General features: G+C 45.8%; 1 protein-coding gene across 1 annotated transcript in view; it reads right to left on the reverse strand.

Moving 5' to 3' along the window:
• The window catches only part of LOC138259483 (cytochrome P450 2F2-like), an 883,779-nt gene that overhangs the window by 257,737 nt on the left and 599,298 nt on the right, over positions 1-26,744 (reverse strand). The window contains exon 7 of the mRNA XM_069207253.1: positions 24,874-25,015. Coding sequence (XP_069063354.1) covers positions 24,874-25,015 — 142 coding nt within the window. The remainder of the gene's footprint in view (positions 1-24,873; positions 25,016-26,744) is intronic.

Genomic DNA, 26,744 nt, shown 5'->3' on the forward strand with positions numbered 1-26,744 from the left:
ACGAAGTCTTTAAACAAGTACTGAACAAGTCAATAGATCTGAGTTTTATTTCATAAGTGAAAGTGTTTTTTCATTGATTGTCAATGTTGTGTGTGTTGTTTTGTGTTTTGGTGGGTGAATCAGATAAAGCAGGAATTGTTGGCTGAATGCTAGATTAGGGAGTGCATGGATGAATGGGTGTATAAGTTATGGTGCAGGAATGGATGAATATGTGAGAAAGTGCACCGACAGATATATAGATGAGTTTGTGCATGGATGGATAAACTATTAGTGAGCATACAGATGGATGAGTGATAACTAGGACAATCCATGGATAGAGGTATGGCTAGGGCAAGACAAAAAATGACAGGGGTTTCAGCAAACAGAAGCAAAAATTTAGAAGTGATGCAACACCTACTGACTATTTATATATTTTAAACAAACACAGGCACTGCTATAACAAGCGTAAAACAAACAGGGCCAAATTGCCTTTCAACTGTGGTAATGCCTAAATACAATGAAGTGATTACCTTTTTGAAAGGAAAAGTTCCAGCGAGCAACAATGATTGGTGAAAGATTAATAGAGCCACGCAAGAAGCTAAATAATCAGTGCATGCTTATTATAAACAATTGTTGCAAGTGTTTAAACAACACAGCAGACAAGAAAATCCTGAAAACTGAGATATGGGGAGTTGTGTGTTACAGTTCGTTCTTGGGTTGCGACCAAAGATCAATATACACATACAGCAGAATGTGATTTTTTGGCTGGCAAAACCTTTAGATAAGATTCTGAGTTATGCAAAATACTGTAGTGATGAACAGGAAATGAAGGAGAAAAGGCTTAAGGAAAAGTTTATGCTTGCACAGACATATCTCGCTCACATGGGATTTCAGAACCAATCGCACAGAAGAAACGCTGGTGGGACTTAAGGAGTTGGTTTACCGACTGAAGCTCAAAGGTTGCAAGGTGGAGGTGGTGTTTCAGATGGTGGAGGTCTAAGTGTTTCCATTAATCCAAACTCAGGACTAGACATTGCAATGTTGAAGAAAACAACTCCTTTTCATTATTGTAACAGGAATGGACATTGGAAGAGAGAGTGTAGACAGATTCCAAATCGAGTAAGTAGTGACGGTCAAATGTGGAGTGTAAATCAATCACAGAAGCAAAATATTCCAGTTCAAGTACATGCCCAAAGAATGTAGATGCCAGTGCAATCACAAGGTCCCAAGATGCAAGTCCCACAAGCTCTGATGACCCAACACCCTATGGGAAATCACAGTTTTAATATGAATCTGGTACCAACAGCATTTTTGAATCCATTCCAAAACCAGAACTAATTTTAACAGTTTTCCTTGTTGGGAAATGAGAGTTTTATTTCTGACAATTCCCCATGATGGTGCCTGGAGGGGAGGGAGTATAGATTACTTGGCGCAGTCTCAGATGTAGATCAAAGTCGACCATTTGTAGAATGAGAGGTTAATGGCCACCAAGTGTCGTTCCTTATTGACATAGGAAGTACCTCTTCCACTGTTGGAACAGTCCAAGACCTACCCACCTTGGGAAAGAAGATCCAATTTGTAGGTGTGACAAGTAAGCAAATTACAAATCCTGTTTCAAAGAAAGTGCCTTTACAAATAGAATCATTTGAGGCATATCAACAGTTTGTGAAATGTGATTAAAGTCCTGTAAATCTGTAAGAAAGGGATCTTTTGTGTTAAATTTCACTATATACTGCACACCAGATGGTGCAGAATTTCAAACATGTGATTAAGATGTTGAAATTAAAATGGCTAGACAAGAAGTACCTGTAGTGTTATATTTTATGAGAAAAGTGAAGGCTTTACCACCTGATTAGAGAGACACTGTATAAACTGAAGTATGGGACTTTACAGGAAAGGACATCGGACTAATCAAATGTGTAGAAGAACCAGTCTGAATAACTATAAAATAAAATGCTGTGTTACCAAGAACACCACTTTATAATTCAACTACAGAGACAATGGTTGGAATAACTCCATTGATCTTTAATCAGACCTTGAAAAAGAATCTTGAGACTCTGCACATGCCTTGCAATTCAGTTCTTGTCCAATACATTGCCGACCTACTTAGGGCATCAAGTACGCAAAATAAAAATGTGTAAACAAGCCATAATTGCTCTTTTAAGTCATTTAGCTGAGAATGGGTACTAGGTGTCCCAAGCAAATTGCAACACTGTAAAAAAATTGTTTATTTGGGACAGATCCTTGAGAAAGGAATAGGAACGGTGCCACATAAAGGAACTGAGATAAATCTAAGGATGAATACACCCAGAACCCAGAGGGAGGTCAGATTGTTCCTGGGTATGGCTGGCAAACGTAGACAATGGATACCCAACTTTCCCCTAGTGGCCAAGCCTTCACTGCGGCTGACGCACTAAGATGTGTCTGATCCATTTCCATGAGGCAACAACTGCTTGCTTGAAAGCTTTCCTAGAGCTGGGAGAAAGTCTCTGTCTTGCCGTGGTATTAGAATGCCTGATTAGAGTAAGATGTTCATATTGTTTTACAGTGAGAAAGAGGGCTGCACTTTCTCAGTGTTTACTCAGATGCATGGAGATACTCAAAAACCTGCAACATATTTTTTTAAAATCTGTATTGGCAATTGTTGTCAGTACTGAGAGGTGCAAGAGCATAGTTATGGGACATCCTCTTACAGACATGGTCCCTTATATAGTGGATATTTTTCTCATCCTCACATAAACACATTATTTGTCAAACAGCAGACATGGACAAAAAATATTGGCAGCTAAGAACATTATATTAAAAAGATGTCAGGCGCTAAACCCAGAAAAATGATTGCCATTGCCTGAGAATGAACTTTATGGAATGACATTGAACATGACTATCTAGATGTTACAGATTTATGCACCTTGACATGGCCAGATATTCAAGATGAACCTCTTGATGAGAGTGACAATTTAATCTTCATGGATGGCTCATGCTTGAGAGTCCATGCGGGAACCTTGAACTTTAAGGGAAGCTTGTGCAGTTTGCACATCCCAAGAAGTGGTAAAAGCCTCCTCGCTTTGAGGTGTTACCTGTGCACAAGTAGCAGGATTAATTGCCCTTGAAAGAACTCATGGTCTTTCAACTCAATAGACAGCGACTTTATTTACAGATAGTCAATATGCTTTGGTGTGGTCCATGACTTTGGTAAGTTATAGTCACAAAGGGGATTTATGACATCAGGTTCCCTGATAAGATATGAGGAATAATTAATGAGACTTCTGGAAGCTTTGCATTTAGGATGGAAGCCTGCCCAACATGGAGAAATCGCAGTCCTACTGCAGCTAAGCTTCTGTTACAACAACTCATACTGCAGTTCAGATTCCTGCTATCTCTGGGGTCAGACAGAGGGACCCAGTTTAATAATAAAGTCCTTAGAATGCTGTGTGTGGCTCTTCAAGTGGAACAGAGATTATATTGCGGCTATTGTTCTGAGTCTTCAGGGATTGTGAAGCAAGTAAATGGAACCTTGAAATCTTGATTGGCCATAGTTTTTCATCCACTTCATTGAAATGGACTGATGCTTTACCACTGGTTTCAATGAGTCTCCAAAACTTTCCTGACAGGAGAACAGGATTACCACCTCATGGGTCGAGCTACGAGACTGCCTGCTGTTTCCGCAAATGTGCTTGTGAACATCACAGACGACAGGATACTCAATTAATGCAAAGGACAAGCTGATGTGGTGAGTTCTGTTTCTCACCAGGTTTGAGCTGTGACTGCCAGTCCACATCAGGAGCAGTGTCACAACTGTAACCAAGGTGACTGAGGTTTTGTAAAGAAGCATATACAAAAATCTTGCTAGGAGCCAAGGCGTAAAGGCCAGTACCAGGTCATCCTAATTACAAACGCTGTTGTCAAATGTGCTGGGATACCTAATTGGGTGCATGCGTCACAGACACAAAGAGTATGGTGTCCGCATGAAGAAGTAGTGTTCTTTGAGCTCTTGGAGTTCTCCAGTACCTGCATGTCCAGAAGGACCAGAGGGAGTGAAATACAGCAAAATCCTACTCCACAGCAAGTTCATGAAATCTCACAAACTGGTGAGGAAATACACACTGAAGAGGAAGAATCGAAAACAGAAAATAAAGATTTTACTGGAACATGACAAGGGCATTCAAATGATCTAGCTGAATGAACAAGTGTGAGAAGAGAAAGACCTCCATGGAGATCTGAGTGGTCTATCAGTAGGAGACAATTGAGACCAAGGGCAAGATTTGCAAGGTTCTAGCGCCTCTTAGTGCCACACTAGCACCATCTATTTACACTAATGTGGTGTTAAGGAGGCCATTCTCCTTCACTGTTAGAAATGGGGTTCCTGATTGGCTAGGGTATGCACCTAAGCCAGGCAGAACCCACCCACCCTAGTCAGAGCAAGGGAGTTAGACGCCCTTGATAACCCCTGCTCACCCTCTTGGTAGCTTGCCACAAGCAGTCAGGCCTATCCCAGAGGCAATATGTAAAGCTTTTCCACAGCACACACAACACATGTGATGCACTATCCCCACCACAGAGGAAACACAACATCAGGGGACAGATGTATCAAACATTTTTGCGATCGCAAACGGCCCAATGGACTGTTTGAGATCGCAAAAATTCGTTTTGGGATGTAACAAGCCCAATAACTTGCTACCGAATCGCAAATTGGATTTGCGACTACATACCGATTCGGTATTAGGAAGGGGTGTGTAAAGGGCGTCCTTTCCTAAAACCAAATCGCAGAGCTATGTATGATTGTTTTGTGACTATGAATGTGGTCGCAAAACGATCGCGGTTACCACCTACTTCAAGTAGGTGGTAACCCATTCGCAAAGGGGAAGGGGTCCTCAAGGGACCCCATCCCCTTTGTGAATGCATGCAAAAACGTTTTTTAAGAGCAGGCAGTGGTCCCACAGACTTAAATGGGATTCACAAAAAATCACAATTAGGTAATCGCTATTGGAAAAAATGATACATCTGGCCCCAAGTTATATAAAACTAAACTGTAGTGTACACATCATTACACCACACACAACATGTCAATAATACCCTGCTACCCCAGCAGTTGTCAGAACGTCACACAATACTGTTACTCTGCAGAGATCAGCAGTAGTCACACATAAGTTATTTATTATTCTGCAACATAAGCAGTAGCCAGGAAACATTACTACACAATACACTTGTCATTACAGTATCATAAATGCCCATACTAGGAACATTAGACAACAAATGGCAAGTCATAAAAACATATCTGCATGTCATTACCATAAAAGGAACTTCAGCAAAGATATGGCACAGCATAAGAGAAACAGGTTAAAATATCAGTCCATAATGCCCATACCATTAGAAAAGTGTATTTCTGAAAGAGTACCTGTTTTTATGAAGACAAGCAACCTCTAGTGCGACAAGGTAAACAGTGGTGGCCCCGGCGCTTACTGTGCAGAATGGGGGCCTTTTGGCGATTTTGGAGTGAGGGGGGCAGTACCCACCCCCTCCGTTTTTACATGTAGGGGCCCCTCCTGGGGACCCGCGATCTCTGAGGACCCCTCTGGACCCCAATGAGCCATCCACGGGGGGGGGAAAGCCGAAACAGCACAAAAATGGGCCCGGCAGCGCAGGGAGCCTCCGATGAGGCTTCTCTCCTGGCTGCAGACACAAAAAAAGTACTAGGCAACCCTGGAAGCCTCACGCTCCTAGTGCAGTGACCAAAGGGGAGGGGCTCACCCTTGCCCCCCATGTCCTGCTTCTCTGGTGCCCCCTCCTAGTCTGGGGGCACTGCACACCACTTCTCTGCTGTTAGGGGAGACTGCGCGCTTCTGATGGCGCCCAAGCCGGGTTGCGGCACAAGAGGTGGGGCATGCTTGTGCCACCCTTTACAGTGACCCAGTCCCCTGAGTGCACAACAACACCATGCCCCTTTACTCCTTCCTTTCCTTGTGCCCCAGGGGCAAGCTGGACAGTGCATTCTTGAAGAGCTCCGATTTTGGCAAAGCCCGGTTGCAGAGGTGATTACCCACGGCGGCAAAGCGCTTCCAAGCACGATATGTTTTAAGGTCACAGCGCTCCCCAGGCGCTTTTAACCAATAAAGTAGGGCGCTCACAAGGCATGCAAATGAGAAGCACTCTCAAGGCGCTATACCAGGAAAAGAGAAGCGCTCCTCATGCGCTTCAGGCAGTTGCAGGGGTCAGGGGCCACAGCAGATGGAACACAGGGCAGCAGGTCCCAGCAGCAGGCCAGCACAAAGGGTTTGCAGGTGGTTAGCAGTTCCTCCAAGTGACCAAGCAGGTCACTGGTCAGCACAGAAGCAGCAGTCCAAGGGTGTTCCTGGTGAGTCCCTCCAGCAGCGTTCTGTGCCCATTTACAAGCAAGTCAAAGTCCAGGGTGTCTCCAACTTGTGGGGAAAAAACCCCTGTATTGTACTTAGTTTTTAAATGGTTTCACAAAGAAGGGGAGTTGTGGTTCCATACAGTTACAACTGGTTCTGGGAGTGCCCCTCTTTACTCCAGCACAGGTTCCAAACATCAGTTGGGGGTGAACAACCCTTTTGTGTGAGGTCAGGGCATAGCCTTTACAGATGCATGTGCGCCCCCTTCTCTCAGCCTAGAAAGACTATTCAAAATGCAGATGCACCTCTGTGACACCTCCACCCTCCCTGTGTACAGGCTGTCTGAAAAGTACACACAAAGCCCAACTGTCACTCCGCCCAAACATGGATTGGAGCCAAGCTGCAAGCAGCATTTCTCACTACCATTACAACCATACCAAACATGCCTATGCTACCACTCATAAATCCGACAATGCCCCCTAGAAATAAGGCAAGGCATTTCCAATGCAGTCCTATGAGAAGGCAGCACTCACAGCAGTGAGAAACCAAATAGGCTGTTTGTCACTACCAGGACAGGCCACGCAACCAGGCACATGTCTTGCCTTCTACAAACATAGCACCCTGCCCATAGGGCTATCTAGGGCCTACCTTAAGGGTGACTTACATGTAGTAAAAGGGGAGTTCTGGGCCTGGCAAGTACATTTAGATGCCAGGTTGTGTGACAAAAAACTAAGCATGCAGGCCCTGTGCTAGCAGGCTTGAGGCAGGTTTGAAAGGCTACTTCAGTGGGTGGCGCAAGCAGCAATGCAGGCCCACTAGTAGCATTGAATTTACAGGCCCTGGGTATAGAGATACCACTGTACAAGGGACTTCCAGGCAAATTAGGTATGCCAATTAGGTATAAGCCAATCAAACCAACTTTAGAAGTGAGAGCACCTGCACTTTAGCACTGATCAGCAGTGATAAAGTGCTCAGAGTCCTAGTGCCAACGAACAAGAGGTCAGAAAAAATAAGAGGAAAGTCTGGGTATGAACCCGCAAAAAGGGCCAGGTCCAACATTCACCATATTTACAAAGTGGTGAAATGCTTGCAGTGTGCCACTTTGCGCCCCCTTGCGCCACATTATGCCTTGCGCAGGGGGAAGTTCCCCCACAGGAAGACCCATAAATATGGTGCAGTGAAATTTACAACATTCTTAGCGTTCTTTTTGACGCCTGCTCAGAGCAGGCATTAACATGATGTGCCCATTACTTTTAATAAATTGTGGCATACATTTTGATGCTATTGTCCTAACGTGCGCCATGGTGTGCCATATTGTAAATACAGCGCACACATGGGGGGTCATTCAGACCTTGGCGGACGGCGGAGGCCGTCCGCCAAGGCACCGCCGACAAATGACCGCACCGCGGTCAAAAGACCGCGGCGGCCATTCAAACATTTCCGCTGGGCCGGCGGGCGCTCTCCAAAAGAGCGCCCGCCGGCCCAGCGGAAATGCCCCTGCAACGTGGACGCCGGCTCAGACTTGAGTCGGCGTAGTTGCAGGGGTGCGACGGGTGCAGTTGCACCCGTCGCGTATTTCAGTGTCTGCAACGCAGACACTGAAATACTTTGTGGGGCCCTCTTACGGGGGCCCCTGCAGTGCCCATGCCATTGGCATGGGCACTGCAGGGGCCCCCAGGGGCCCCGCGGCACCCCCTACCGCCATCCTGTTCATGGCGGGTTTCCCGCCATGAACAGGATGGCGGTAGGGGGTGTCTGAATCCCCATGGCGGCGGAGCGTGCTCCGCCGCCATGGAGGATTCAATGGGGCAGTGGTAAACCGGCGGGAGACCGCCGGTTTACCCTTTATGACCGCGGCTGAACCGCCGCGGTCAGAATGCCTTTGGGAGCACCGCCAGCCTGTTGGCGGTGCTCCCGTGGTCGGTGACCCTAGAGGTCACCGGCCACCAGGGTCAGAATGACCCCCATGGTGTCTTTAGAGGGGGCGCAAGAAAAATGGCGCATCACACCTGATGCACCACTTTCTTGTAAATCTGGCCCCAAGTGTGTCATTTGAACAAATACCACAAACCATCATCGAAGAAACATAATCTAGCAGTACAAGTTAAACAGAAGAAGATCAACAGACACCAAGGAGATTCAAGAAAGCAAGAGTGCCTTGTCGAGATATTCTGCACCTGAATGGACTCACAACGTGGAGAATGTGCAGTAGGCCTTGGAACAAAATCCTAAGGAATTGAGACCAGAGTTCTTTAGACCTCCACGAAATGCTACACTGATTGACAGCATTGATTTAAAAAGATTTCTGAAACAAATATTACAATCAAAGAATTCACAAGCACTAATTACTGAGCACAAAAAACGAATCTGTTCAGCAAACACCTGATGAACTATGCAAACTGAAAAAAAAGAGTCTGAAATAAATGTAAATGACAATGAACAATCAAATAAAATAAACAAAAAGAACTAAAAAGATTCCCCTTTGGCCAAGGTTGCAGTAGAAGATTAGGGATAACATATTTAGAAGAAGATGGAGTATGATTTCTGTATATAATCAGAGTAAAACAACTGCAAGTAATAAATTAAAAAGTGTTGCCGATTTGCACAAGTGGAAGTCGACACAGTATTAATCTGCCAGCTGCTATTATTCTACTTCAGGTCCATTTGTAGACAAATGTGTATTCTTACCAAAGCTAAAGGTAAAATACTAGTTGTTGTCACACTAATAGTTGTTTTATTTCCTATTAAACTCCTTTTAGTTGGCATGCATTTTGCATTGTAATTAGAAATACTGAGGTCTAGACCTGCACCTGCAACTCCTGCACACACAATAGATGAGACAAAACTAAAGGCTTCATGTTCAATATTGAGTTGTGGGTTGAATGGAGTATGAGCTCTGGTCAATCAGCAAACAAAATTTTAGTCAGGGTAAGTGCCAGGCAAACCCTAAATTCACCTGTGGTCATCTTCTGGTAGCTTGGCACAGAGCAGTCAGGCATAGCTTAGAGGCAATGTGTAAAGTATTTGTGCAACACTTCAAACAGTACAACAGAAACAATACCACACAAAAGATTCCACACCAGGTTAGAAAAATAGAACTTAGGCCCATATTTACAAGCAGCCTGTGCCACTGGTGTGTCACATTTAGTGATACAGTGCAGGCTGCTGACCCATAACTACAAGGCCACGCAAAGTCACTCTGTGTGGCTTTTAATGGCCTTGTAGAGATGGAGTAAGGCAAGGCAACGCAAGTCACTGCGTTGCCTTACTCTGCGTCAGGGATGGAATTTGATGCTTTCCCAGATTTACAAGAGTGATGCAATGGGGAGAAATATATTTTTTTCTCCCTGTTTTTCCCTCTTTCTATGTGTGCTGAATTCAGCAGCACGCACAAAAGGAGGAAAACACCTCCATTGATTGTTTTTTTTCAGGAAGGTGTCCCTTCCTGCACAAAAAAAATCATTCCTACAATGCAGGCACCCTTGCACCATGATGCAAGGGTGCCTGTGCTGGCACATGGAAGTAATTTCTGCACCAGCGCAGGGAGAGAGGACAGAAATGTGTCATATCTTTTAGATGTGGTGCATTTCTGCCCTTTCCCAGTGGTGCAGAGTGGCGCAGCAAGACACTTCCTGCGCAGCTTTGTGCCACAGGCCTTGTAAATATGGCCCTTCGTTTAATAAACAGAACTAGGCCAAAACCAATAAAATCCAATAAGTAGAAATGGATATAGTGAATTTCAAAGATTTAAATAAAAATAGTGCTGAGAGCAAAAAGCACTGTCCAAGATATCTGGTCGTGCTAGACTTCGATAAGTTCATAAGTTCAGGTCGGCTATGGTGGAGTGCCAGCCAGTTACAGGGACCCAGTTAGGTCTGCTGAACCAAAGTACCATAAATCTGGGTTGGGAAACGTTGCATGGGTCCGAAACACAGATGTGTTGCGCAGCCAAGGCGATGCTTTGGCTCTGAGATGAGACAAGGCTGTGGTTTAAGGTCCTGTTGTGCCATCGTTGAGGATCCCATTAACTGGGCTTGCAATGCTGGTGTGCAGGGCCAAGGTGATGTGTTTGTTACGATGAACACTGAAGCTGCAATGCAGAGTGGTAGCATCATCATCGAGGCCTCCCTCAACAAAGGATGCAAGGAGCTGGCACCAGGAAAAGTGTCATGCAGTGGTGGTTCCAGAGGTGATGCACCGGTCCCCAGATGTGTTGATGCGCGTCTGTTGCGTAAGTTAAGACCCACGCATTAGCAGTGCGCTGTCAGTTCTGCTTCACTCACTGGCAATGTGTTGGTTTTGCCATCGCAGCAGCGAATGTGTTGGTTCTGCTGAAGCAACACCTTAGGTCTACTTCCAAAGGTTATGACTGGGGTGGCATCACTTGCGGGGCAAACCCAGGGAGGGCAGAGTCTATGTGCAGAAGCAGGGTGGTTGGAAGTCTTTTAGGCCCCTGAGGCTTCAGATCAGGAGTCCAGTCAGCTAGTCCATGGAATCACTCTGGGTTCATGTGATTAGGTCCATTCCTTCTCACCCAGGCAGGGGAACAGCAAGAAGCAGGGCAGCACATCAAGGCAGGGGTCAGCAAAGCAGCAGTCCAGCTGAGTAGCAGTCCTTCAGTAGTACATCAGCCTTTCTTCTTGGGAAAGTATTCACAGGTCCAGAAGCATGCTGAAATGGTGGTGTCAGAGATCCAATACTTATACCCAGTTAGACGTTTGTAGTGAACATAGGTCCTGCTTTCCTACCCTGGCTCCAGACTCAACACAAATCGGTATGGAGCCCATTGTGTTGTGACAAGACACAGTCTATTCAGATGTACGTGAGACTGTGCCCAGCTCCTCCCTTCCATCCTCCTAGGATGGCCTATCAAATCACACCTGAGCTCTGATTGTGTGTGGCTGTCTATGGGAAATACACAAAGCCCATCTGTCACCTGTCCCAGACAGGTGATTAGAGACAGACAGCAGAAACAAAATGGCTAAAGTATGAAAATGCCAGCTGTCTAAAAGTGGCATTTTCAGAATTGCAATTTAAAATCCGACTCTACCATAAGTTGTGATTTTAAATTGTGATTCCAGAGAAACCAAACTTGAAAAGTATATTTCTTCCAGATTGTGAATTACGTTTATAAGATGTAATAAGGTATTCCCAGTGATACCTTATGGGAGAGATAAGCCTTGCAGTATTGAAAAATGACTTTTGGGAGGTTTTCACTACCAGGACATGTTAAACTTAAAAGTACATGCCCTGCCTTTTAAACTCATTGCACACTGCCATTTGGGTAGTCCAAGTCCTGCCTTAGGGGTGACTTACTTGTTTAAAAAGTGAAGGTTTGGGATGGGCAAAAGGTTTATTTTGCCAGGTCAACATAGCAGTCTCTGCAATGGCAGGCCTGAGACCTGGCTAGATATCTACTTAGTTGTGTGGCACAATCAGTGCTACAGGCCCACTAGAATTTAATTTACAAGCCTTGGGTACATGTAGTACAACTTTACTAGGGACTTATAAGTAAATTAAATGTGCCAATTGGGGATGAGCCATTGTTACCATGTGTTAAGGAGAGAGTACAAGCATGTTAGCACTGGTTAACAGTGGTAAAGTACATAGATTCATAAAGCCAGAAAACAGTAGGACAGAAAATAACTTACCCTGCTTAGTGAGACCTTTAGAAAAGACATTCATATTAACATTACAGAAAATGAGAGCTCAAATTTTCTGAACTGAAAATAAAAAAAGAAGTTTTAAGAAATGTTTGGAAGAAAAAAGACGAATAACATAAAAGAAAATGGTTCATCCACAATTGAAATTAGATAGATGAATAAAAGGGAATGTCTGTGTTTACACAAAGGAGAAACCAGATTAGAAAAAAGACATACTGGGGTTAGTAAGTGCTAACACACATTTTGGGAGGACCTGTCCAAATATTAACTGGGAAGAGGCAGTTGTTTCTAGAGTCTGTTTTATGCCTGCACAAAATGCTTATTTCCAGTTATTAGCTGGTTGGGAGGGCGTTTATTATTTAGCTTTGCTATTTCCTATGATGCATCATGTATATAGTATAGATGCTTTAACAATGACATCACTGCGTAGACACACACGCAGTACATATGATAGGGCACGATTAGTGGGAGATATTTTTGGAGCAATAATACCACCTGTAGGAGTAGGCGTAAATGATGAGAAAAATCAGAAAGTTATCAACAGTAGTAGATACATTAGCTACTAGTACATCTGGTATATTAATGGCAGTTAACACAGAATTAGTAGCTTTTAGATCAATTATTTTGCAAGATCAATTAGCTTTAGACATTTTGTTAGCAGAGAAAGGCGGAGCCTGCATGATGCTCAAAGCTTAACATTCCTTCTCTTATATTCCATACAAGAGTAGAAGGATAGAAAAATGTGCAAAGAACAATTCTGATCTGAAACCTTTTGAAAAACTCTAGTGAATTAGGGAGCTTAGACAAAAGGAGTTTATACCATTGGCAATTAGTTTGCAACAATATGGGGAGGACTTTTCAGAGTCATGTAAAGGCCTATTTTAATCATTAGTATTTTCTTGATAACATGTTCCACTTTATATAGAGTACTTTAAAGCTGTTTAACAAAAAAAGGAAAAGAATGAAAGAAAAAGGAGAAGCAGAAATACATTAAAAATGGAGAAAGAATGGAGTATACAAAGTTGAAGAAAGATGAAACCCAAAAAAATACCAAGAATGACTCAACCAAAAATTAGAGTGCACTCTAAAGATTCATTTGTGGAGAGAGCATGATTTTTTAGCAACAATCGGAAGGGGGAAGTTGCTGCAGTACATTGTATTTGCTATTGAAACTGCTTATATTAATAATAATGTGCACCTGTTTATGTTTTTTTTAAAAAGGATGTGATAAATGCAAAATTTGTAGGTAGGTAATCGTACTTGAAAGTTATGTGCCTATGGGTAAAGAAAGTGATGAATTAAGTTAGCCTACATGTCAATGCCATGTTAAATGGAAAATAATGCATTAACACAGAAAGCCTGTTTTCACATGGACTTGTTTGTCCAAGATGTTTTCTTCTTTTTGCTGCAGATGTTGCAACTTCAGAAGCCTCCTGTTAGCTAGTGAATAGACACTTGTTTTGTATTGGACAACTGTTAGCATGGTTCTCATCAGTAGGAGATGAAAACAACAGGAAGGATGATTCATGGGAAGAAGCTTTGGACCACAAGAAAACAACATTGTAACCTTTCATGGATTAATATATGAAAGTTTATTATGCTCTGGAGAGAGCATAGAGGGTGAACCTGTTCCCAGGAATCTGCTGATATTCCATTGGTGGGTGAAGAAGACAAAAGGAAATAATGTTGCAATATAGAATGTGTGTGTTTATATTAGTGCATGTTCCTAGAGTAGGGAACAACTCATTTCCCTGACCTTCTGACTAGAGGCTTGTCTCTGATATCTTGGACTTCTCTACATGAGAAATTACTTAGTTTAATTATATATGCCTGCTGAATTATGGCTGTGTACAATTTTCCAGTCTGATTTACAAAGGCTTTATGGTTGCACATTGATCTCTCTGTCTCTCTCTGTCTCTCTCTCTCTCTCTCTCTCTCTCTCTGTCTCTCTCTCATCAGAACTCTTCAAGGGTTTTTTGAACTGATACATTTTCACTCTTAAGTCAATTTATTTACAATGGGAGTTTCCTTTAAGGAACATGCTTGTGATTTTAATTTCTTTTGCCACCCATAGGGAGCTCAGACAATTCTTACACAGGACTGCCACTGCAGCCTGAGTGAAATAACGTCCATGTTATTTCACAGCCATATTTCACTGCACATCAGTAACTTATAAGTCACCTATATGTCTAACCCTCACTTGGTGAAGTTTAGGTGCCAAGTTACTTAGTGTGTGGGCAGCCTGGCACTAGCCAAGGTGCCCCCACATTGTTCAGGGCAAATTCCCCGGACTTTGTGAGTGCGAGGACACCATTACACGCGTGCACTACACATAGGTCACTACCTATGTGCAGCGTCCCGATGGTAACTCCGAACATGGTCATGTAACATATCTAGGATCATGGAATTGTCACCCCAAGACCATTCTGGTATTGGGGGGACAATTCCATGTATCCCCTGGTCTCTAGCACAGAACCCGGGTACTGCCAAATTGCCTTTCCGGGGTCTCCACTGCAGCTGCTGCTGCTGTCAACCCCTCAGACAGGTTTCTGCCCTCTTGGGGTCTGGTCGACCCAGTCCCAGGAAGGCAGAACAAAGGATTTCCTCTGAGAGAGCGTGTTACACCCTCTCCCTTTGAAAATAGATGTGAAGAGCTGGTGTGGAGTGGCCTCCCCAGCCTCTGGAAATGCTTTGATGGGCACAGATAGGGCCCATCTCTGCATAAGCCTGTCATAAGCATAAGCCAGTCAACACCGGTTCAGGGATCCTCCAGCCCTGCTCTGGTGCGAAACTGGACAAAGGAAAGGGGAGTGACCACTCCCCTGACCAGTACCTCCCAGGGGAGGTGCCCAGAGCTCCTCCAGTGTGTCCAAGACCTCTGCCATCTTGGATTCAGAGGTGTTGGGGCACAATGGACTGCTCTGAGTGGCCAGTGCCAGCAGGTGACGTCGGAGACCCCTCCTGATAGGTGCTTACCTCTTTCAGTAGCCAAGCCTCCTTTCTTAGTAGCCAAACCTCCCCTCCTCCTGGGGAGCACAAAGGACCAGGATGTCGCCCCTTGGAGGAGGAGACAGAGGGGGCGCTTAGCAAGAGAGCCCCCACAGAAGCAGGCAGCACCTGCAGAAGTACCAAAGCAGGCACTTAGAAGATCTGAGGACAGCGGTTAACTCAGAGTCACAAAGGAGGGTCCCACGACGTCGGTGTCCAACTCAGAGAGTTGGGCAATGCAGGACGGAGTGCTGGGGACCCAGGCTAGGCTGTGCACAAAGGAAGTTCTGGAAAAGTGCACAGGAGCCGGAGCAGCTGCAAATCACGCAGTACCCAGGTTTGCTGTCTGGCGTGGGGAGGCAAGGACTTACCTCCACCAAATTTGGACAGAAGGGCCACTGGACTGTGGGAGACACTTGGAGCCAGCTCCTGTGTTCCAGGGACCTCGCTCGTCTGGATGAGAGGGGACCCAGAGGACTGTTGATGCAGTAATTTGGTACCTGCGTTGGTAGGGGGAAGATTCTGTCGACCTACTGGAGATTTCTTCTTGACTTCCAGTGCAGGGTGAAGGCAGACAGCCCTCAGAGCATGCACCACCAGGATACAGTTGAGAAAGCCGGCAGGATGCGGCGCTACAATGTTGACGGTAGTCATCTTGCTACTTTGATGCGGTTTTGCAGGCGTCCTGGAGCAGTCAGCGGTCGATCCTTGGCAGAAGTCAAAGAGGGAAGTGCAGAGGAAATCTGGTGAGCTCTTGCATTAGTTATCTGAGGAATAGCCCAGAGGAGAGACCCTAAATAGCCAGAAAAGGAGGTTTGGCTACCAAGAGAGGTAAGAACCTATCAGGAGGGGTCTCGGATGTCACCTGCTGGCACTGGCCACTAGGAGCAGTCCAGTGTGCCCCAACACCTCTGAATCCAAGATGGGCAGAGGTCTGGGACACACTGGAGGAGCTCTGGGCAATTCCCCTGGGAGGTACTGGTCAGGGGAGTGGTCACTCCCCTTTCCTTTGTCCAGTTTCGTGCCAGAGCAGGGCTGGGGGGTCCCTGAACCAGTGTAGACTGGCTTATGCGGAGATGGGCACCATCTGTGCCCATCAAAGCATTTCCAGAGGCTGGGGGAGGCTACTACTCCTCAGCCCTTCACACCTATTTCCAAAGGGAGAGGGTGTAACACCCTCTCTCAGAGGAAATCCTTTGTTCTGCCTTCCTGGGCCGGGGCTGCCCAGACCCCAGGAGGGCAGAATCCTGTCTGAGGGGTTGGCAGCAGCAGCAGCTGCAGTGGAAACCCCGGAAAGGTAGTTTGGCAGTACCTGGGTTCTGTGCTAGATACCCGGGGGATCGACAATTCCATGATCTTAGACATGTTTCATGGCCATGTTCGGAGTTACCATTGTGACGCTACACATAGGTAGTGACCTATGCGCAGTGCACATGTGTAATGGTGTCCCCGCACTCACAATGTTCGGGGAATTTGCCATGAATGATGTGGGGGCACCTTGGCTAGTGCCAGGGTGCCCACACACTAAGTAACTTTGCACCTTACCTTCACCAAGTGAGGGTTAGACATATAGGTGACTTATAAGTTACTTATGTGCAGTGAAAAATGGCTGTGAAATAACGTGGACGTTATTTCACTCAAGCAGCAGTGGCAGTCCTTTGTAAAAATTGTCTGAACTCCCTATGGGTGGCAAAAGAAATGCTGCAGCCCATAGGGATCTCCTGGAACCCCAATACCCTGGGTACCAAGGTACCATATACAATGGAATTGTAAGGGTGTTCCAGTGTGCCAATGAGAATTGATAAAATTAGTCACTAGCCTGCAGTGACAATTTTAAAAGCAGAGAGAGCATAAACACTGAGGTTCTGGTTAGCAGAGCCCCAGTGATACAGTTAGGCACCACACAGGGAAAACATACAGGGCATACACTATGAGCACTGGGGTCCTGCCTAGCAGGATCCCAGTGACACAAGGGCAAAAACAAACATACATACAGTGAAAATGGGGGTAACATGCCAGGCAAGATGGTACTTTCCTACAATATATATATATATATATATATATATATATATATATATATATATATATATATATATTTGTTTAGTATTAGGTAGTATATGTTTAGGTTAGTATATGTTGTCCTGCATGTGTCTCGTCATATAAGGGGGTGGGGGAAATGTTTAGAGTGTGTTGTTAAATGTGGTAAGTAAGCTTAGCATAGGGTAGTTAGGGGCAGTTGTGGGTAATGAATAGTTAGGATAGATTAGGTTAGTATATGTGTGTTACATAGTTTTAAGTTCAGTTCCATACATAGATAATAAAAATGTAGGTACTCCCTTACTGCATGTGTCATATGCTTGGGGCTCAGGGTCTTTGCAAAATTTACATATTCCAGGTCTGTGACCCCATTAGTGTAAACCATTCTTTTGTGACGCAACACAAGTGCAATGTTGAGGGACATATCTCTGGACATGCTGAGGTGAAGTATCATTCAGTGCAGGGGAACATGAATTGCCACTGGAGCAGTGAGAGACAATTGCCGTTCATAGTGGAAAGGTTAACAGTGTGTCGGTGAAGAGTGTATGTCAGTAACTGTAGCAACACTGGCATGTTGTCAAGGACAGGGCAAAGGGAAATCAGTGCCCATTTGGCATGGGCTGGTGCTACTGTTGTGTAGCCATTTTAAGTATTGCTCCATGCACGTTAGTTTAACATACTAGGCCGCTGTGCACTTTGCCCTAGATATATTTTATTCAGCTTCACACTGTTATTTTACAATAACCAGTTTTTATGGTCTTGTTTTCATTTCTTCCATCACACTGCTTAGCTTAGTTCAGCTCTGTGTTCTCAAATAATGCATTATTGATCGCCCTGTGCTTCAGTGGTAGAAGTTTGGTCTCCAGCATTCATAGAAAATACACATCCTTACGTAGGGACATTTTCTTAGAACATCTGCGTGTTAGTTATAAAAAACACTTTCTTATCCTTATACACGTCAAGAGGGAGATTCCAGCCAGGGAACCACAAATGTATGCTGAATGCCCTGTTGCAGATGCTGATGCAGATTACAGGCCTTTGCACAGGTATGAGGGTCGATGTCCTCCCGGGGGAACCTGAAAGGCAGGCTTAGAGCTTAACATGCTGTGCTCAAAATATAACTTAGAGAGAGAATAATCTAGAGGCACTATGATAGCCTTATTCTTGTGCGTTACTCTCATCGTTACTATTTTAATATTATTGGGCCTGATTTTAACCTTGGCGGACGGCGGAGGCCGTCCGCCAAGGTTCTGCCGCCAAATGACCGCACCGCGGTCACAAGACCGCGGCGGCCATTCTAACATTTCCTCTGGGCCGGCGGGCGCTCTCCAAAAGAGCGCCCGCCGGCCCAGAGGAAATGCCCCTGCAACGAGGACGCCGGCTCAGAATTGAGCCGGCGTAGTTGCAGGGGTGCGACGGGTGCAGTTTGCACCCGTCGCGTATTTCAGTGTCTGCATGGCAGACACTGAAATACTTTGCGGGGCCCTCTTACGGGGGCCCCTGCAGTGCCCATGCCATGGGCATGGGCACTGCAGGGGCCCCCAGGGGCCCCGCGGCACCCCCTACCGCCATCCTGTTCCTGGCGGTAGGGGGTGTCAGAATCCCCATGGCTGCGGAGCACGCTCCGCAGCCATGGAGGATTCCCCTGAGCAGCGGAAAGTCGGCGGGAGACCGCCGACTTTCAGCTTCTGACCGCGGCTGAACCGCCGCGGTCAGAATGCTCGTGGGAGCACCGCCAGCCTGTTGGCGGTGCTCCCGTGGTCGGTGGCCCTGGCGGCCACCGGCCGCCAGGGTCAGAATGACCCCCCTTGTGTTGTGTAGTTCTGATTATTGCGGCTCACGCTTTGTTATCCAAAATGCAGTTGTTTTATTAAACCAATGCTTAAAACTTATACTGCCTCTATTGTCATTTATATATGAGACCGCACTGTGTATGAGCGAACCGGTTCTGACCTGAGTGACCACGACTTCCCTGAGAAGTACTGAGATGTCATGCGCTGGGCTGCCCAATTGTCTCTACCATTTGGGAGAGATGAGGCACTGCTAGTTAGCCAGAGAAAAACCCGGATTTGGAGTAACAAGCGTCATCTACTGTGGGCCAGACTCAGTCCCCCACATCGTGGACGATCTTGTTGCTCAAAATCCAGTAGTCTCATTAAGATAATGAGAGTCTATGCGACACTACCGGGTACTCCTACGGGTGAAAATGATCGGTTCCACATCCTCATCCTCTGATGCGTGTGTCGTCTCCTCTGCCCTTGATGGTGACGGTGGTGGGTTTGAGGGGGCCACACACACTTCAGTGGTTGGAAAAGTGGACACCAAATTCCCGGCAGCTGCCATCTGTGGAACTACATATGGCATCACTGCAGCAAGGAGGAGCTGCTGATTATTGAGTATGGCAGCAACATCCCTGTTGTAGGCAGCCATGTCTGCCCTGAGAGAGGCCAGGTCCCGGTTCATGGAGTCTTGCTTGTTGTCATGCATGCAGCAGCAAGATTGGGAGGGAAGGTGTTGTGGCAACTCCCTCACAGCAGTGGTAAGGTCCCTCACACACTGTTGGACTCCATGCAGTAGGGATTGTGTGACTTGCTTGGCTGCTGTCTGTTCAGTGGACATTATCATGCACATGTGCATCCCCTCAAGGCTGGCTGCCATAGTTTGCATCCCCACCCATACCTCCTTGGCCAGCTCCCGCTGTACTCCCACCACTGTCCTCTCAAAGGTGGTCCCTGTGTCATCAGAGTCCTGAGCTGTGTTTGAGCTGGCAGGTCATACTACTGGGGTGGTGGGTGGGTCCTCTGGGATGGCTGCTACTTGTACGCTCCTCCTTGCAACTGGAGGTGGTGTCTGGAGGGTTCCCAGAACATCTTGGAGGGTTTCCTGGCTGATGGTTGTCAGCTGGTCATCAATGCCATCAGGGTAGTCCAGGACAGGCAGATCCACAGGAGAGCCATTGTCCTCTGCAATGTGATATTGTACAATTAGTGTGTCTGTGTTGTGCCAGTTGTAATGTGACATCACTGACTTCCTACTGATGGTACATTGTCATCTTGGTTCCCATGCATTGATCCTGTCATTAATGTTTGCAATCTCTCAGCCCTATGTCCCACCTGCATGTCACCTGTAGTGAAGGGCAGTTTGGGCAATTGTCTGCGTCACATCTTCTAGGTGTGGGTTCTGTCCAAATTGTGGCTTGCCACCTTGTTGTCCTCATCAACCCTCCCTCTGCTTCCATTTGCATGGTGAGGCCTTGCAATGATTGTTGGTGTGCTGATGCCACAGCAACACACATGACAATGTGACCCTATCTCAGTCTGTCATTTTTCACATACACCTATGCGGTGCTGAGACCTAGCACCACACCATGCATATCATTTCCATGAGACAATGCAAGTTACCATTGGTAGTTTCTCATGTTGATGTTTGCGTATGCACAGGGGTAAACACAGGGATGGCCAGCATGGGTATGAGATGACTGCTGTGTTCACCATTATGTATGTGACAGTGCCTGATGGTTATTGAGTCTCTGGACATGACTAGTTGACAGGAGTTGCACTTGGATAGGGATTCATGGGGATTGATCACGTAGTCGGACTGAACCCTGATTTCGAGTGTGTTTGATCCATAGGCACCTAACTGCCATTTCCTAATTGACCAGCGCACACAGCACAGGTAGTTGTGGCAAATGTTGTCAATGGGGAATGCCACTTGAGCCAATGGCCTGAGACTGGGAATTATCCTCTACATTCTGACAATACCAACTGTTCTGTGACACCAGACCAGTTTTACGTTCTACCCTACCCTCTTGGTCTGCTTCAGCATTTCCAGCAGCCTTGGCATGGCGGTGTACCTCCATGCAAAGACTGTTGGTATTGTGATGTGCTGTGCCCCTGGATGCCCCCGCACGGCCCATGCACCTGGCATGGGCAGTGCAGGGAGTCCCATGTCGTCCCTCTTTGCCCTTTTCACTGCCTGATTTGCAGGGCTGACATGCATTGTGTAGAAGGTATGTGCCTCCCTTTTCTTTCACTTGACATTTTGGCATTTTGGTCCCCCATGTAACTTACCCTGCATATGTGTTGTTTCCTGATAGTCTGCTGTCCTGTCCAGCAATACCAGTGACAATTTCCTCTGGGATGATGCCTGCAACCATCTCCTCCATCTCATCCAGATCCTCTTGCGGTGCTGGACTCCCACCTCTGGTCTGCAGTGCTGCCTTACTGTTCTGTGTCATTTTCTCCTTTGTCCTCCGCTTGCATTCATGCCAGCGTTTCTCGCACTCAGTGACAGTTCTCCTGATCTCTGCCACACTGTTAATCTTGTCCACGATCTGTTGATGAACTGCCACTCTCCTTCCAATTGGCAATTTAGAGGTGATGAAGAGTTGATGCTGGTGCTCGGTCACCTCTCTCACCAGTATTTCATGCTTCTCTGCAATACTCTTCTTGTCTCTCCCCTGGTGTAGGAGGCTGGCTTGGCTTATAGTGGGTACCTTGTGGTTCTTACACCTTCTGCCAGGTCCAGTTATCCCTTATTAGTAGAATAGAGGTGTTGTAGCAGCTTAGGCTGATAGAGGTAGCTATAGCAGAGCAGCTTAGGCTGAACTAGGAGACATGCAAAGCTCCTACTACACCACTTACATCATATAGCACTATATCAGATGAAAACACAATACCAAGAGTTACTAAAAATAAAGGTACTTTACTTTAGTGACAACATGCCAAAAGTATCTCAGAGGATATACTCCCTTAGGAGGTAAGTAATATACACAAATTATATGCACACAAACCAAAATCAGGTAAGTAACAGTTAGAAAAGTAGTGCAAACAATGGAGAATCACAATAGAATGCAATAGGGAGAAATAGGCCTAGGGGCAACACAAACCATATACTCCATAAGTGGAATGCGAACCACGAATGGACCCCAGGCCTAGTGTAGTGTGTAGAGGGTCGCTGGGAGTGTAAGAAAACCCTAAGGGTGTCCAAGATACCCCACCCCAAGACCCAAGAGTAAAGTTACCCCACTACCCCAGAAAGACAGTAAAGTTGAGATAGGGGATTCTGCAAGGACGACAACTGACTGCAAAACACTGAAGATGGATTCCTGGTCCTGATGACCTGTTAAGGAATGGGACCAAGTCCAAGAGTCACGTAAGTGTCCAGGGGGGCAGGAGCCCACTAAACCCCAGATGAAGATGCAAAAGGGCTGCCTCCGGGTGGAAGAAGCCAAAGATTATGCAACATCGGAAGGTGCCAGGAACTTCTCCTTTAGTCAGAAGATGTCCCACGGTGTGCTGGAGGATGTAGAGTTGTTTTTACGCAGAAGGACTGCAAACAAGCCTTGCTAGCTGCGAGAGTCACGGTTGAGGATTTTGGGTGCTGCTCGGGCCCAGGAAGGACCAGGAGGTCGCCCTTTGGAGGAGGAGACAGAGGGGGCTGTGCACAAAGGAAGTCTTGCAAAAGTGCACAGAAGCCCGAGCAGCTGCAGTTCACGCTGTACACAGGATTACTGTCTGGCGTGGGGAGGCAAGGACTTACCTCCACCAAATTTGGACAGAAGGGCCACTGGACTGTCAAAGACACTTGGACCCAGCTCCTGTGTTCCAGGGACCACGCTCATCAGGATGAGAGGGGACCCAGAGGACCGGTGATGCAGAGGTTTGGTGCCTGCGTTAGCAGGGGGAAGATTCCGTCGATCCACAGGAGATTTCTTCTTGGCTTCCAGTGCAGGGTGAAGGCAGACAGCCCACAGAGCTTGCACCACCAGGAAACAGTCGAGAAAGCCGGCAGGATGAGGCGCTACAATGTTGCTGGCAGTCTTCTTGCTACTTTGTTGCGGTTATGCAGGCGTCCTGGAGCAGTCAGCGGTCGATCCTTGGCAGAAGTTGAAGAGGGAAGTGCAGAGGAACTCTGTTGAGCTCTTGCATTCGTTATCTGGTGAGATACCCACAGGAGAGACCCCTAAATAGCCCACAGAGGAGGATTGGCTACAGAGAAAGGTAAGCACCTATCAGGAGGGGTCTCTGACGTCACCTGCTGGCACTGGCCACGCAGAGCTGTCCATTGTGCCCTCACACCTCTGCATCCAAGATGGCAGAGGTCTGGGACACACTGGAGGAGCTCTGGGCACCTCCCCTGTGAGGTGCTGGTCAGGGGAGTGGTCACTACCCTTTCCTTTGTCCAATTTCACACCAGAGCAGGGCTGGGGGATCCCTGAACCTGTGTAGACTGGCTCATGCAGAGAAGGCACCATCTGTGCCCTTCAAAGCGTTTCCAGAGGCCAGGAGAGGCTACTCCTCCCCAGCCCTTCACACCTATTTCCAAAGGGAAATGGTGTAACACCCTCTCTCAGAGGAAATCCTTTGTTCTGCCTTCCTGGGACCAGGATGCCCAGGCCCCAGGGGGGCAGAAACCAGTCTGAGGGGTTGGCAGCAGCAGTAGCTGCAGTGGAGACCCCGGAAAGTTAGTTTGACAGTACCCAGACTCTGTGCTGGAGACCCGGGGATGCATGGAATTGTCCCCCCAATACCAGAATGGTACTGGGGTGACAATTCCATGATCCGAGACATGTTACATGGCCATGTTTGGAGTTACCATTGTGACGCTACATATAGGTATTGACCAATATGTAGTGCACACATGTAATTTTGTCCCCGCACTCACAAAGTCCGGGGAATTTGCCCTGAACAATGTGGGGGCACCTTGGCTAGTGCCAGGGTGCCCACACACTAAGTAACTTTGCACCTAACCTTCACCAAGTGAGGGTTAGACATATAGGTGACTTATAAGTTGCTTATGTGCAGTGTAAAATGGCTGCGAAATAACGTGGACATTATTTCACTCAGGCAGCAGTGGCAGTCCTGTGTAAGAATTGTCTCAGCTCCATATGAGTGGCAAAAGAAATGCTGCAGCCCATAGGGATCTCCTGGAACCCCAATACCCTGGGTACCAAGGTACCATATACAAGGGAATTGTAAGGGTGTTCCAGTGTGCCAATGAGAATTGATAAAATTAGTCACTAGCCTGCAGTGACAATTTTAAAAGCAGAGAGAGCATAAACACTGAGGTTCTCCGATGTCATTCTCATTAGTTTATTACCTGTACAAGACTGCCATGTTAACCGTGGTGGCCGCTGACACAAAAAGCTCACAGGTTTTCAGCAAGTGCCAAGTGAATCCTCTGAGTGCATGGACGATTTACATTTTTTTATATTGAAGAGTGAGCCCCATTTCTGGAGTCCGCATAAAAAGATCCACGTCAGACTTACCATCAGAGTTTTTTTTCCTTAAGCGGCTCCTTCCTAGATTTGGCAGGCTGGTCATGGCCTCGGCAGCAAAGCTACTTTTGGCAGGAATTGATCAGTTGACATATTCTGGAGACAAACTGCTCTTGTCCTGGAATGTTCATATTCCCAAAAAGGACAATTGGGATAGCTCTTGTTTGTGGCCAAGTGCAACATGAAATCAAAAAATCACAGAGTTTGTGTCCATCAAGAGTGGCCAGTTCTTTAAAAAATAGCCATAAAACATTACTGAAATGTTAATCCTTCAAGTAAACCTGGGCGGAACCGCTGTGAAATTAATGTTACTTCTTGAAACTTGTGACTAACACATACTAACTAAAATGATGTCACACAGTAGTCACTTGACTATCCAAACTAATGCCCCTCCTTTTAGGAAATGTATGCTCTGACTAACCCCTTCCACTTTTGGACTCATTGCCTTTTTCTAGTTTTTGATCTTGGCATTGAATTTTTCATATCCCTATCTGCACAAGCCGGTCCCCCTTCTATCATATGTGCATATAGTTTGGAAATTAGTCCAATAGATAACATAAATAGTTTTTCTGTTTACCTTGAATCTTGGGGTTTTTCATTAGATGTATAAATCCAAACCTCAAGGTTGTGCTGACTGTTTCGATTGAGCCGTGGAACAGAATAAGTGTTGTCATTACCAAGGTGTCCCAGTTGAATACAGTAATTGGATTGGTTTTCTCCTGAAATAAGAAGGTTTACGTACAATTATACGAGGTTGATAAACACCATCGACTTATGAAGCAATTCAGTTTTAAGGACTTAATTTATCATTCATTCACAAAAACTTTGCTCCACAGTTATTTATTCTTCATGTTTGTTTAATGAATCAGTGTCCTTTGTTGTATAGAATCAGTCACTTGATATCCTATGCCCAAGAAGGAGTTCTCCTTTCCACCTACGCTATTTTACAGGTCTGTGTTTTCACTACTCAGCAGATATATTCTAGTGGGTAATGTCCTCCCCCTGCCCATACTGTATGACAAACAAAAATGGCAAATTCTTGAACAGGATGTCAATCCTCTCCCAGTCAATTTAGGATGGTGGTAGACTGAACAGTATCTAAGTAGAAGATGCACTGTGTTGCAATAAAATAAATTATTGGGGCAGATTTATGAAAAGTGGCAGTGCACCTAGTGCACCTAGTGCACCCCTTAGCACCCCCTAATGCCACCATGTGTGTGCGGTATTTAAAATATGGCGCACCACGGGGGTAGTCAGGGGTACTAGCATCATCATTTTTCAGGCCAGTCTGGCGCTTTGCAGGATTAGTGTCAAAAATGTTGAAGCTGATCCTGCAAAGCACCCAGAGGCCCATTAAAAACAAAGGGAGCATTCCTTTAATGCCTGCTCTTAGCAGGCATTAAAAGTGCTGAAAAAAATAGTACAAGGAAAACTCTTAGATTTCCTTGTGGCATTTTTTTGCCCCCCCCCCATAACGGGGGAACTCCCCCTCTGCATACATTATGCCTTGTCCAGCCATTATGTGGCACAAAGGGTTACAAAGTGTCAAAATGCATGCATTGCGCCACTTTGTAAATATGGTGCAGCATTTTTGACCTTCTAACACTACATTATCATCAAAAAATTACGCTAATGTGGCATTAGAATGGCACAAGGCCCTCTTAAATATGGGCCCCTGTGTTTCTATGAGACAAGTGTTGGTGGTATTTCTATAATTTTTTCTGAGTCCTTTTTCCTGTTTTATGTGGCCAGAATTTCAGCAAAAAAATGTAATGTTGTGTTGGAATTTGTCTGGAACTATTTATGTTTGTATGAAGTTCCAAAAACTGAAGATGATCACATGTGTGGAAATCTTGCTGACTCCTTTGAATTGAATGATCATTTAGTAGCCACTCATTTACATTTAGGGGAAGAAATCCTTTCCTTTTCCTTAATATGATGCTACCAACAATATGAAATTGGAGAAAGCTGATGGAGCCAACGTGAGGTCGGAAGGCAGGACTTTGTACTGCTAATGTTTTCTTCCATTAAAAACTCAAATGATCTTTGAAGATTCTGACGGTGGGAAGGTAGAAGCATACACATCTAAAGCCATGATGTAGATGGTTAAAATGAGGGAAACATTTTACATTTTTCTTTCTTCTCCCACCTAATTTCCTTTTTAAAATTAAGAACAAGCCTGAATTCTTTCATGTCCACTTTTCTTCTCACCAGAAGGCAAAGTGAATGCAGTGTATTGTCTATATAATGCGGTGGAACTGGTTCCACAAAATGATTTTTCAACAAGGCTCCACTTCATCCTCTTAGGTTGACCAGTGGAAGCAAAACTGTCAGGGGAGGCTCCATCGTTATGGTGAAGGACATCCATCGCCCCACTAGCTGGACCAGCGGCAGAAAAATAAAACAATAGTTTTCTATCATTTTATTTTTCTGATTCTGGCATAGTAG

Source organism: Pleurodeles waltl, chromosome 9, assembly GCF_031143425.1.
Source record: "Pleurodeles waltl isolate 20211129_DDA chromosome 9, aPleWal1.hap1.20221129, whole genome shotgun sequence".
Classification (NCBI taxonomy): Eukaryota; Metazoa; Chordata; class Amphibia; order Caudata; family Salamandridae; genus Pleurodeles; species Pleurodeles waltl.